General features: G+C 40.7%; 1 protein-coding gene and 1 long non-coding RNA gene across 3 annotated transcripts in view; one reads left to right on the plus strand and one right to left on the minus strand.

Moving 5' to 3' along the window:
• Positions 1 to 8,975, plus strand: part of LOC129646705 (uncharacterized) — a 54,330-nt gene extending 45,355 nt beyond the window's left edge. Inside the window, exons 2-3 of the long non-coding RNA XR_008712132.1 lie at positions 917 to 1,162; positions 8,770 to 8,975. This is a non-coding gene — a long non-coding RNA (uncharacterized LOC129646705). The remainder of the gene's footprint in view (positions 1 to 916; positions 1,163 to 8,769) is intronic.
• The window catches only part of PLEKHM3 (pleckstrin homology domain containing M3), a 226,327-nt gene that overhangs the window by 25,264 nt on the left and 186,783 nt on the right, over positions 1 to 14,280 (minus strand). Inside the window, exons 7-8 of one of the 2 annotated variants that reach the window (XM_055573296.1) lie at positions 13,683 to 13,840; positions 5,137 to 6,364 (exon numbers count right to left, since the gene is read on the minus strand). In XM_055573296.1, coding sequence (XP_055429271.1) covers positions 6,340 to 6,364; positions 13,683 to 13,840 — 183 coding nt within the window. In that variant the 3' untranslated portion in view covers positions 5,137 to 6,339. Of the gene's footprint in view, positions 1 to 5,136; positions 6,365 to 13,682; positions 13,841 to 14,280 lie in introns of those variants that run through there. The other variant, XM_055573295.1, reaches the window with a different exon arrangement.

Genomic DNA, 14,280 nt, shown 5'->3' on the forward strand with positions numbered 1-14,280 from the left:
AGCAGACGTTCCGAAACATTTCAATGTGTGAATATAGGAGCCACGAGGCCAAGGTGAAATGTTATTTACCAAGTTACTCTTTGACCAAAGTTTAAAAGCCGAAACAACGAGCATTGTGCTGCAGTTTTTATCAAGGAGAACCTTTACTCACTCAATAAATACACTGAAGAGCAGGCAGTCATGTAGCCTAAGAGGAGCAGAATTCCATCTTGTAGGTCAGTCTCCTTCTGCCCCTCACAAAATCTGTATGCTCTCTGGGCTTCAGTGTTTCTACGCTAAAAATGTTGACATGGTCTCTACAGGTCCTTCCATCTTTTTTAGCTTTGATTCTAGAACGCAGGCAGGGGAGTTAGAGAACTATGGAGAAAGTTCTTTAATATGCTCTTCCTCAACACCAGAGGGAGAGAGAGAGTGGGGGAGAGAGAGAGAGAAAAAGAGAGAGAGAGAGGGAGAGGGAGAGAGAGAGAAAGAGATAATAGAGCAAGAGAGAGAAACACTAAGCAGATGCAAACCACCGGTTCCTCAGCAAAGGCACCTAGGAGGAGTCGTCCAAATTCCCTCGAGCTGCTGGGAGAATCCCACACCTCATTACAATACTTGCTGAGTGGCTGCGTCCCAAGAAAAGCCACAGAAAGGAAATATCATTAAAAAAAGCGTATATGCATTGGGGGGAAGCTGTTCCCTCCCTAACACCCGACTCAGCCAAGGCTGTTGTTCCCTATTGTTGAACAGGATGTAACAGGACTGCCAAGCACAGCCCAGGAACCTGCTAATTAGGTGCACCGACAGTGTTTGTTTTGGAACCATTTACCAACAGAGGAATGTGTCAGGCTGATTAATGAAAAAAGGGTATGTAATGTATGTGTATTCGAGTCCAGATGAGGGCATAATCCAGGTATTTGGTCTGTTTGTGCAGGGACTCACAGAAACTGAAGGCTGAGCAAATTGGAAGCTACGAGGGAAGACCAGCGTCTGCGTGGTGCTTCTCCCGCCTCCTCCTGCGGAGTTTTCTCCTACTCCCCTGACTCCCACCAAAAGATTCCTGCCCAAACGTGAAACTCTCTTTCATGAAATGACAAAACTCTAATGGGTTGCCCAGAAAAATGGAAGAGCCTTTGTAAGGTCGCTGACAGATTCCGAGTTTGACAATTTTCTAGGCACGGTAAGTGGCAACTTAGGCAAAGCCATCTCCACAGTTACCTTCCATGAACAAATCAAAGGAAACTAGGGCGGTGGGAAACACAGCTCTTAATGGTCTGTTGAAGATGTGCTAAGAACTGCCCATCTCAGCATCTTCTATGTGAAGAAGTAATTCTATACTTCATAATAAAGCAGTTTTCTTTCTCTAGTTTTAAACAAACCTTTTAAAGGTTGGACTACAGTTAGTTACTTGAAGCTTCATATCTTGATGAAGCTTAAAGAAGGGCAGAGGGTGCCAAGACAAAGAACAAAGGCCATGTCCCAACAAGTTCAGGTCCTGAGGGGCAGGATGATGTGAATTGCAATGAGATGCAAAATGACAAAGGCCAATTCCAGAGGTCAAGGTGTTGGGAGGAGTCCCTGTGCTCTTCAGTACAAGCTAGACACTTCTGGAGTTTGGCCAAAATGGATGAAAGTGATGGGGCTTGAACTGAATTCTTTAGGAGACTTTTTTTTCTTTCTTCTGTAAGCTAACCGGACAAAGGGCTTGCCAGATGGCTCAAAAAGCAAAGAATCTGCCTGCAATGTGGGAGACCTGGGTTTGATCCCTGGGTTGGGAAGCTTCCCTGGAGGAGGGCATGGCAACCCACTCTAGTATTCTTGCCTGGAAAATCCCCGTGGAGGGAGGAGCCTGGCAGGCTACAGTCCATGGGGTCACAAAGAGTCGGACACCACTGAGCAACTAAACACAGCACAACTTGACAAAATAGATTTTAAAAGTGAAAAAGAGGATAAGGCCTCTTAGAAACTCACTCACTATGGGCTGTTCCATTCGGCCAGTGTTTGTTCTCAATAGACTACTGTACGGAATGTTCTGTGAATGTGTGCAGACTGGATGTGGTGTCAGAGTACGTTAACTCAACCGGTAAGAGTTTGGTGTTGGTAAGATCAGGGTCCTGTATGCAATCGTGGTTTCTTGAAGGAGGGGAGGAAGTTGCTAACTACTAGCTAACACTCAGTCTGCTTCTCCAAGTCCCTAGTGCTTTAACAAAACACGTAACCCTTTCAGAAGACTAACCAGGGAGCCGCAGATGCCCTAACACAGGAAGAACACATGCTCGGGGATGCCTTCCCAGGACAAGGGCATGTCATCACTTTCCCTAGGCCAACACTCATGCCAGAGAAATACTTGAAATGATAGATCAGCTGCTTCAACCTTATGTAGAAAGCTGCAGTGTTAGTTCAGACTTAAACTATGTTCCTCTGAGTGTTAGTTGTTCAGTCACGTCCGACTCTTTGCAACCCCATGGACTGTAGCTCGCCAGGCTCCTCTGTCCATGGGATTCTCCAGGCAAGAATACTGGAGTGAGTAGCCATTCCTTTCTCCAGAGGATCTTCCCAACCCAGGGATTGAACCTGGGTCTCCTGCATTGCAGGAAGATTCTTTATTGACTGAGCAACCAGGGAAGCCCAATGCTCCTCTAGCTTCATAAGTATTTTTTTCCAGGTTTATTGAGATATAGTTAACATATAATATTGCATTAGTTTCAGGCATACAATATGATAATTTGATGTAGGTACATGTTGCAAAAGGATCACCACAATAAGTTTAGCTAACTCCATCACCTTACATAGTCACAATTTTTTTTTTCTTGTGCTGAGAACTTTTAAGATATATTCTCTTAGCAACTTTCAAATATATGACATAGTGTTGCTATCTCCAATTCAATCTCTGGATTGGGAAGATCTTCTGGAGGAGGAAATGGCAACCTACTCCAGCATTCTTGACTGCGAAATTCCAAGGACAGAGGATCCTGGTGGGCTACAGTCCACAGGGTCGCAGGGTCAGACATGACATAGCGACTAAGCCTGCTGCTGCCAACACCACCATGCTATACAGTATTCATCTTATAAATGGAAATCTGTACCTTTGACCCCCTTAACTCATTTTGCCCACTCCATACCCGCCACCTCTGGCAACTGCTAATCTGCTCTGAGTTTGCTTTTTTAGATCCCACATTATAGGTGATATCATATAGTATCTGTCTTTCCCTGTCTGACTTTTTTCACTTAGTGCCAGTATTATAAATTCTCTTAACTAATCACTGCAGATGGTGACTGCAGCCATGAAATTGAAAGATGCTTACTCCTTGGAAGAAAAGTTATGACCAACCTAGACAGCATATTAAAAAGCAGAGACATTATTTTGCCAACAAAGGTCTGTCTAGTCAAAGCTGTGGTTTTTCCAGTAGTCGTGTATGGATGTGAGAGTTGGACTATAAAGAAAGCTGAGTGCCGAAGAATTGATGCTTTTGAACTGTGGTGTCGGAGAAGACTCTTGAGAGTCCCTTGGACTGCAAGGAGATCCAACCCATCCATTCTAAAGGAAATCAGTCCTGAATATTCATTGGAAGGACTGATGCTGAAGCTGAAACTCCAAACTTTGGCCACCTGATGCAAAGAACTGACTCATTTGAAAAGACCCTGATGCTGGGAAAAATTGAAGGCAGGAGGGGAAGGGGATGACAGAGGATAAGGTGGCTGGATGGCATCACCGACTCAATGGACATGAGTTTGAGTAACCTCTGGGAGTTGGTGATGGACAGGGAGGCCTTGTGTGCTGCAGTCCTAGCGTCACAAAGAGTCGGACACGACTGACTGAACTGAACTAATCAGTTTTTTAAAAAAGCTCTGTCAGTATTCTTAATGAACACACATAACATACTTGGGAGAGCTGAACCAAACAGTAAATAGTTATGGGATGTTTACTATATGAAACCCACCAAATTCATGTGGTGGTGGTTTAGTCACTAAGTCATACCCGACTATTAAGACACCGTGGACTGTAGCCTGCCAGGCTCCTCTGTCCATGGGATTCTCTAGGCAAGAGTACTGGAGTGGGTTGCCATTTCCTTCTCCAGGGGATCTTCCTGATCTAGGAATTGAACCGGGGTCTTATGCGTTGCAGGCAGATTCTTTACTGAGCTACGAGGGAAACCAAATTCATGTATTAATGTGTAATGTTCTTATAGTACTCTACATCAAAAGTGAAAATGAAAATCAAAATGTTAATTGCTCAGTTGTATCCAACTGAGTCACCCTATGGACTGTAGCCTGTCGGGCTCCTCTGTCCATGGAATTCTCCAGGCAGGAATACTGGAGTGGGTAGCTATTTCCTTCGCCAGCGGATCTTCCCAACCCAAGGATTGAACCAGAGCTTCCCTTGTGGCTCAGACGGTAAAGAGTCTGCCTGCAATGTGGGAGACCCGGGTTTGATCCCTGGGTCAGGAAGATCCTCTGGAGAAAGAAATGGCAACCTATTCCAGTACTCTTGCCTGAAAAATCCTATGGATGGAGGAGCCTGGCAGGCTATAGTCCATGGGGTCACAGAGTCAGATGTGACTGAGTGACTTCACTTTCTTTCTTCTTTTCCTGCACTGCAGGCAGATTCTTTACCATCTAAGCCACCAGGGAAGCCCATTCCATATCTAAATACAGCCCCAAATGGGAGTGGGGTCATTAAATCTTAAAGTGCAATGTTTTCCATACTGGAAAACCTGTGGGGATGGCTTGTCTGTGACATGAAAAATTCAACATGGCTGAATGGATCAGATTGAAAGGATGGAACTGATTTATGATAGCTGGTATATTTTGTTAAGTCTTATGTTAAAATGCATGCAGAGTATTATCTAAGAGGAAGCATTTATGTCCTTGTGATGTGGAAACATTTCAAGATTGAGGACTGGCACCTTCATAGACCTGTGTGAAGGAGGATGGCCTCCTTAGCAGCATTCTGTCCTTAGTAACAAAAGAAGATCAGTGATATACAGAGATATTGGCAAGAAAGCTGGATAGAAGGTAATTTTAAGATTAAAAAAAACCCACACACCTAAGTTCTGGGTCATTCTGTGGGTTTATGTGACTTTTTTGCTTTTATACTGATTGCTTTCCCTTACATCTTAGGGCTGTTATCGGTCTAATCTTCTGATTTGTCTTTCGGAGAATTTAGAACCCTTATTTCTTACTCTCCATCAAGAAGGCTGTGTTTTGTCATTCCTCCTTCCTCAGGATGTAGACCTGGACCTTTGTTTTCACAGAAGGTCCCTCTCTCCCAGAGCTGAGCTCTCTTTTCAGTCCTCTACAGGGGTAAATGCTGGATTAGGCTCAAGTAAAGCAGTTTTGTGATTCTGGATCTTTCTACTGTATTCAAAATCTTGCAACCTGGATTTCAGTGTTTTCCTATTTAAAGGAGAGAGGTATGTATTTAATCTGGGATGTCCATTCCTAAAACTGATAAAGGCACGCCCTCATTCCACAGGTACCCCCGGCTGCACATGGCCTGCCCCGGCTGCACAGAGGGGGAAGCCTGGCTGCGGTCCCCTTTCCCAGCTCCCCCGCCCCCTCAGGATAGCCCTTTGGGGGTTCACAAAACAAAGGCAGAGCTTTCCCCCAGCCCAATCTAACTCCAGCTCACTGCTCCAAGTATATAAAAAAAAAATCCAGGTTGGGAAATAAAGGGAAAATTGTAAAGAACAGTTTTGCGAGGAGGTTTCTTTAATAACAGGTACATACGATTTTCAAATTTCTTTTAGGGGGTATGCTGCAAAAACAGTTTGAAGACTATAGGTACAGAAAAAACAGTGATGTACAATGAAAAAAGCACAGATTTTAGAGTCAGATATATCTGGCTTCATGTTTTGGCTTTATCTCTTGGGCCAAGTTAATTGCCTCCTCTGAAACTAGGTTTCCTCATTATAAAAATGGAGGTAACAATACTTCCTCAGAGGACTGGGAGAAGAATTAAATGATGAGATAGGAAAACTGCTGGCACTAGTAAGTATTAGTGCGATTCCCCTACAAGCCCAGAATAGTGGCTATGTCAGCGAGAGGTGCTGTTCTAAAAATTAATACTAGGGTTTTATTTCTAAATTATACATTTTTGAAGTTTCCTTCTGCAGAACAATTTATTTAATAAGGAAAAGAAAGTCTTAAGAGTTGACCAATGTTTGATAATGTTGTTGTTTAATCACCAAGTCATGTCCAACTCTCTTGTGAATCCATAGACTGTAGCCCGCCAGGCTCCTCTGTCCATGGAATTTGCCAGGCAAGAATACTGGAATGGGTTGTCATTTCCTTTTCAAGGAGATCTTCCCGATCCAGGGATCGAACCCACATCTCCTGGATTGGCATGCAGATTCTTTACCACTGAGGCACCTGGGAAGTCCTGGTGATATATGGCCATAATCAAATAAGCATGTTAGAACTGGGTATATGCTGATACTGAAGTGCATAAATCAGTGCTTTAGAGCTCAACGTGGAGTTTTCTCCTCTGTTTGGAAATTGTGGAACATCTTTCTACTCACAATGCATGTCATTCCCCTTAGTGGAACCCCAGGTCGACCCCCTCCACTGTGGCTCCTCCCACATGTGAACGCAGCTGCCTGGTGGCTTGTCTGTCTCTTACTGGAGACTGTCAACTATTTGTGAGCAAGGAGCACGCCGGGTTCACTTTGTGTCTCCAGAACCCAGCCCAGTGCACAAACATAATATGCTCAGTGAATCATTTATTGAAGGAATGAATAGTTCTAATGCTTGTGGAATGTTCTTTACTGAATTGTAATTATGTTGTTCACATGATAGTTGGGTCTGAAAGGATATTAAATATAGTTCTGAGGGCACAGGGGTGCTGGATTTAGCAAGATGGTTTAGATATGTATGTGGTAACAATTTCACTAAAACTAAATTTCTAGCATTTTCACGTATAGATTTTTAAAACATATTTTACTATGGAAAATGTCAAACATATTCAGAAAGTAGAGAGGATAGTATAATAAACCTCTGAATACCTATCACCTAGTTTCAATGATTATCTCGTTCATCTATATTTATCTTCTCCCTCCCACCATCAGATTATTTTGAAGCAAATCTGATTTATTATCACTTCATCTGTAAAGATTTCAGTTATACATAGATTTTAAAATTTATCCCACTATTCAAATTTATTTTTATTTATGTATGTGTATGTTGCTCAGTTGTGTTCAACTCTTTGTGACCCCATGGACTGTAGTCTTCCAGGCTCTTGTCCATAGAGTGTTTCAGGCAAGCATACTGGAGTGGATTGCCATTTCCTTCTCTGGAGGATCTTCCTGACCCAGGGATTGAACCTGGGTCTCTTGTGCCCCCTGCATTGGCAGGTGGATTCTTTACCACTAGCGCCACCTTTACTTAGTACACCTTTATAGATATGTTTTAAATCTGCAACTCTATTTCTGATTATAGTTTTCCTTCAGTAAATCTTTTATTAGGGTTTGTTTGTCCTTTTCCATTGACATGTATAATCCACTCCCAGCATTTAAGTGGAAATTGAACCCCATGAGAAAGCTCAGCAGGTTCCTGGAAAGTATTATGAACCTGGAGTTCCAGGAAGGCTCAGGGCTCCTTCAGACTCAGACATCTGTGCAAGCAAATTAAGGGAACTGAATCTGACTAAGGGAGAAACAGAGGATTCCGACTGTATTCCTTCCTACAGGGTAAAGGCCTTATGAGCCCATGGCCGTGCAATGTGGTCATTTTGGTTGTGAGAATCCAGCATCTTGGATCATGACAACAGGTATCTTAGAGAAGGGGTTCTTTCTCCTGCATGTGACTCAGAATCACATGGGGAGTCTTTGAAGATACTGATTCTGGGGATTTAAATAAGCCAGATCTCACAGGAGATTCAAATGTGCAGTGAGAGGAGCACCTCCATCCTGCAAGAGACAAGTACCAAGACTGAGGGCTCTAAACATGTGTGCACCCCAGCACCCTGATTTTGGTTTCTAATATTCTCTATTAAAAAGGAACCGGGGCCCCCTGAAGAAATGGCTGCTTCTATGATTAGGGCAGGAATTATATAAGATGAGCTGGAAGCATTGGGCAGTGCTAGAAAGTAGGGAACTGCTCAACACCAAAACCTCCATAATCAACTATGATATGCCAAGGAGCCATAGGAGCCAACTGAGAGTTAAATGGCTAAAACTGGAACGGTTTGAGTAACACAAGTAAATGGTATTGGATAACCCAAAGTACAAAATAAATACTTTTTATTTATTTTATTTATTTTGGGCTCCCTGGTGGCTCAGATGGTAAAGAATCTGCCTGCAATGCAGGAGATCCAGGTTCGATCCCCTGGAGAAGGAAATGGCAACCTACTCTAGTATTCTTGCCTGGAGAATTCCATGGACAGAGAAGCCTGGTGGGCTACGGTCCATGGGGTCACAGAGAGTCAGACACGACTGAGGGACTAACACACACACACACATAAAATAAATATGCATGAGTCCATACTGATATGAATAAATAATTGAAAAAATAAATGGGAAAGAAGAAACAAATCTCTTAGGCAGAAGAATTCCAAATGACTTTGTACATATTCCACTTATATAAGTCCCCACTGCTTAAGTGTGGGTCAAACATACTGACTTCCAGAAGGAAAGTATAAAAAGGAGATGGGAGTGGGTGGGGGGATGAGTAACTTTGACGTGGAGACACAAAAACTATAGTGATCAGTCATGTTCATAGTATGTACCCATGATATGATATCATGATGAAAATGACACTACCTCTTTGTTCTTCCTCCCAAACCCACAGAACCTGGTATAATCATAAGACAGACAACAAGTATGTCCCAATAGAAGGACTGTACAAAATACCTGACCAGTACCCTGCAAAACTGTCAAGGCCATGAAAACAAAGTCTGAAAGACTGGTACCACCATGAAGCAGAGAATGATGAAGCAATTAAATGTAATGTGACATTCTGGAACAGAAAAGATGACTAGGTAGAAACGAAGGAAATCAGAAAAAAAAAAAAAAGCCTATGGATTTCAGCTAATAATTGTATATCAATATTGGTTCATGAATTGTAACAAATGTACCATACTAATGTAAGGTGTTAATAGTGAAAACTGGGTATGGAACATAAAGGACTTTTCTGTACTATCTTTGTGATTTTTCTGTAAATCTAAAGTTGTTCTAATAAAGTTTATTAAAACTTTTCAGCTTTGACCTTTGAGCCAAATGTTCTGCTGAATGAACTGTTTTAACAGGTTTTATTTTTTAGGATAGGGCTTCCCTGGTGGCTCCCCAGTAAAGAATCCACCTGCTAACACAGGAGATGTAGGTTTGATCCCTTGGTCAGGAAGATACCCTAGAGAAGGAAATGGCAACCTGCTCTGGTGTTTGCCTGGAAAATCCCATGGACAGAGGAACCTGGCAGGCTATAGTACACAAGGTCCCAAAGAGTTGGACACAACTTAGCAACTAAATGACGACAACATTTTGAAGGTTCAGATTTACAAGAAAACTGAGTAGGTAATACAGAGTTCCCATATTATGACTGACCTCCAGTTTTCCTGATTATCAACATCTTGCATGGAGAAGGCAATGGCACCCCACTCCAGTACCCTTGCCTGGAAACTCCCATGGACGGAGGAGCCTGGTAGGCCGCAGTCCATGGGGTCATTAAGAGTCCGACACGACTGAGTGACTTCACTTTCCCTTTTCACTTTCATGCATTGGAGAAGGAAATGGCAACCCACTCCAGTGTTCTTGCCTGGAGAATCCCAGGGACAAGGGAGCCTGGTGGGCTGCTGTCTATGGGGTCACACAGAGTCGGACACAACTGAAGCGACTTAGCAGCAGCAGCAGCAACATCTTGCGTTAGTGTAGTAGTTTGTTACAATTAATGAACCAATATTGGTATATTATTAACTGAAGTCCACAGTTTAAAATAAAGAGTTATTCTGTGTTGTACGGTTCTATGAATTTTGACAAACATATAATGTCATGTATGCACTATTACAGAATCATATAGAATAATCTCATTGCCCCCAAATTTCCTGTGCTTCACAGGAAATTCCTATTCATTCCTCTCTACCCCCTCTCAAGAGCCTGGTAATCATTGATTTTCTTATTGTCTATATAGTTTTGCCTTTTTCAGAATGTCACATACTTGGAATCATACAGTAAGTAACTTTTTCAGATTGGCTTCTTTCACTCAATAATATGCATTTAAGTTTCCTCCATGTCCTTTTGCAGCATAATAGCTCATTTCCTTTATCCCTGAATAATACTGCACTATATGGATAAACCACAGTTTCTTTATCCATCCACTTGGTAAAGGACAACTTGGTTGTTTCCAATTTGGGGCAATTAGGAATAAAGCTGCTATAAATACCCATGTGTAGATTTTTAAGTGAACGTAAATTATAAACTCATGTTATTTAAAGCTTATTGTTAATTTTCAAATATTTGGGTATTTTGCAGGTATCTTTCTATTATTGATTATAGTTTAATTTCATTATGGTCTGAGACATACTTGTATAAATTCTATTCTTTAAAATTTGTCCAGATGTGTTTAATGGCCCAGAATGTGATCTCTCTCTTAGTAAATATTCCATGTGAGCTTGAGAAGAATGCATATTCTGTTTTTGGATGGACCACATGAATTGACATGGATGTCCATTAGATTCACTTGGTTGATAGTGCTTTTCAATTACTATACATTCACTGATTTTCTGCTTATGGGATCTGTCAGTTACTGACAAAGGGGTGCTGAAGTCTCTAGCTATAATAATTATTACTTGCTCAGTTGTGTCTGACTCTTTGTTTCCCTATGGACTGCAGCCCACCAGACTCCTCTGTCCACGGGATTTCCCAGGCAAGAATACTGGAGTGGATTGCCATTCTCTTCTCCAGGGGATCTTCCCAACCCAGGGTCTCCCACATTGCAGACACCAGGGAAGCCCAACTATAATAGCGGATATACTTAAATATAATTGTGGATTCATCTGTTTCTCCATGCAGTTGTTGGTTTTTGTCTCATGCATTTTTGACTCTCTGTTCATACACACTAAAGATGGTTTTTTATTAAGAACTGATCCAGTTATCATTATATAATGCCCCTCTTTATCATGGTGTAAAGAATTGGTATTATTTCTTCCAATATTCAACAAAATTCACCAGTGAAGCCATTTGACTTCTTCATGGGAAGAAGAAGAAAAAATTACTATTTCAATTTCTTGTTGAAGGCCTATTCATATTTCTATTTCTTCTTGAGTCAGTTTTGGTACTTTGTCTTTCTAGAAATTTATCCATTTAATCTAAGTTGTCTAGCCTGTTGGCATGAAGTTGTTTATACTGCCTCTTAAAAATTCTTTTAATTGCTATACCCTTTTTCTTTCCTGATACTGGCAATCTGAATCTTCTCTCTTAATTTTTTGGTCAGCCCACCTAAAAGGCTATCAAGTTAGTTAATCTTTTCAAAGAACCAATTTGTGGTTTCATTGACTTATTGTTTTTCATTTCATTGATATCTTCTCTAATCTTAATTCTTTCTTTCCTCCTGCTTGCTTTGGATTTACTTTGCTTTTCATACATTTCTTAAAGTGGAATTTTAGGTTATTAATTTGAGACCTTCTTTCCTCTTTTCTGATATAGGTGTTTATAGCTATAAATTTCTCTCAAAGAACCACTTAAGCTGCATTCCATACATTTTGATATTTTGTATTTCATTTTCACTCATTTAAAAATATTTTAGGGATGTCCCTGGCAGTATTTAAGACTTTGCCTTCCAATTCAGGGGTTGCAGGTTCAATCCCTGGTTGGGGAGCTAAGATTCTACATGCTTCACAGCCAAAAAACCCAAAACACAGAACAGAAGCAATATTGTAACAAATTCAATAAAGACTTACAAAAATTATTTTAACATTTGATACATTAAAATGGTGAACTTAATGCTCTTAAAATTTTTTTTAAAATTTCTCTTGTGGTGGATTTCTTCTTTGACACATGGGTTTTTAGAGCACATTATTTAATTTCCAAATACTTTGGGGTTTTTCAAAATTTTTTTCTACTGGAGATCTTAATTCCATGTTTCAGAGAACACATCTGGTATGGTTTTAATCTTTTAAATTTATGAAGACTTCTTTTATGGCCCAGAATATATGGCATATTCAGTTGGAAGTATTTTTTTAATTTTTACTTTTTTATTAAACATTTTTTATTGCAGTATAGTTCACATAAAACTCACTCTTTTAAAGTGTAAAATTCACTGCTTTTTAGTATATTCACAAGACTGTATAACCATCACCACTATCCAATTCTAGAACATTTGTATCACCCCCCCCCAATAAATCCATGCTCATTAGTAGTTATTCTCTTTCCCCCTTCCCCAGGCTCTAGGTACCTACAAATCTACTTTCTGTCTCTATAGATTTGTCTTTTGGGTACATTTCATATAAATAGAACATATATGGCCTTTTGTGTCTGGCTTCTTGCACTTAGCATAATGGCTTCAAGGTTCATCCACTCTGCAGCATTACTTCATTCCTTTTTAGATGGGATAATATTTCACTATGTGGATATATCACATTTTGTTTATCCAGTCATTAGCTGATAGGCATTTATATTGTTTCTAATTTTTGATTACTATGAATACTGTTGCTACGAACATTTGTATACAAGTTTTTGTGTGGTATACATTTTTAAGAAGTATATAATCTTTAGGCTATGAGCTAAATAACAGTACTCAGGAATCTGGAAGCAGGAGTGGGTGTGTGTGTGTGTGTGTATGTGTGCAGGGAATCTTATGTTTCTGTGTCTGTCTTTCTGTGTGTGGGACCTAGATGTTTACAAATAGTCTTTGGGTTTAAGAAGAGGCCAGAAGGGCTGAGTGGACTCTTAATATCTTAGCTTTACCACACATGCTTCAGCTCTCCCTGGCTAAGTGCCTCACCTTCTATTCTGAACCACAGAGTAAGTGAGCCCAGCAGGGTGGGAAATGAGCCATGACATTCATGCCCAGAGAAGCCAATGCACTTATGCACAAACAATGTATATTCCTATTATGCTTTTGGAATAAAAGGAAAAGTGATATGTATCATTTTATGACTCAAGAAACAGGCAACAGGAAAAACCCCGCTCTTAAGTCAGGGGAAAAAAGTCATCCATCAATCAATGGAAGTGATGATACCCAAATATTACTTTGGTTAGAAAAATAATCCCACATGGACTCCCACTTTTCTCTCCTTTGGATCCTAAAACTTCACCACTAGACTGTGGGGCATCTATAGAGAAGAGCGTGTGGCGAGCTAGACAGCTGTTCACCAATGTCCTCTGGTTTTCTTCCTAGTCATCCATCCAGTTTGGGGCTTCCTCTGAGACTACAATTTCCATAGCCTATCACTTGACCCTGGGATGGTTGTAAGAATTCTTCCACCCCCATCTTTATTCTAAAAAATGAAGCTGAATACTCTTTGTTACCAAATAAGGCAGATCTAGACTATGGTTTTTTTGCAACTTTGTTATATCATTCTGGATAAAGGAAGCATGGTAAGTTGGAAATAAAATAGGAAACCTAAAAAATATTCTCCAGGAAAACGGGAAATCTGATGCAGAGGCAGAGACAGAGACACAGTGCTTGACTAAAAGTTGGCCTGATCTGGCCCATTCACTGCATGTGACATATTCAGGTATACTGTTATAAGACAAGAGATTCCATACCTGCTTGTTGAAATATCCTCAAAAGGGTAGAGGATCTCTCCATTGTTACAGATTTCACAGATGAACCCCTTCTGGCTACAAAGACTGCAGCTGTACACATGCGAGGTGGCAAATTTAATGACCTTGCCCAAGAATGGAGCCAGCTTTCCCTCTATTACCTGCAGAAAGAGAAACAGAACAGGGAAGAAAGCAAATTTGTTGAGAACAAAAAGTCTTGTAGATGCAGGACTGGAATTCCTTTCCTTTACACAACAGGAAAACCTCTAATTATAATTTCTCAGCAACTCTGAGAAAGAAAAGACATAGTATTTTTGCTCCAAAAGAACTCTCTGGCTTAAACCACTGGGGGTTGAAAAATGAAGATGTTGAAAGTTCTTTTGTATTACTCTTTTTCTGTAGTGTGTTGTAGCGGATAGAGGACCAGCAAACGGGGAAGCCTACTTTCATAGACACAGTAATGGTGTCATATACGAGGAGTGTGGCGGATTTCCCCAAACAGATTGAAAACACACAGGGTAACTACTGATGTAGAATTTTATGTTATGTTATATATTCAATAATATCTGTTTCCTAATGAGTTAATAGAATAGTTTTTTTT

The sequence above is a fragment of the Bubalus kerabau genome, chromosome 3, assembly GCF_029407905.1.
Source record: "Bubalus kerabau isolate K-KA32 ecotype Philippines breed swamp buffalo chromosome 3, PCC_UOA_SB_1v2, whole genome shotgun sequence".
NCBI lineage: Eukaryota > Metazoa > Chordata > Mammalia > Artiodactyla > Bovidae > Bubalus > Bubalus kerabau.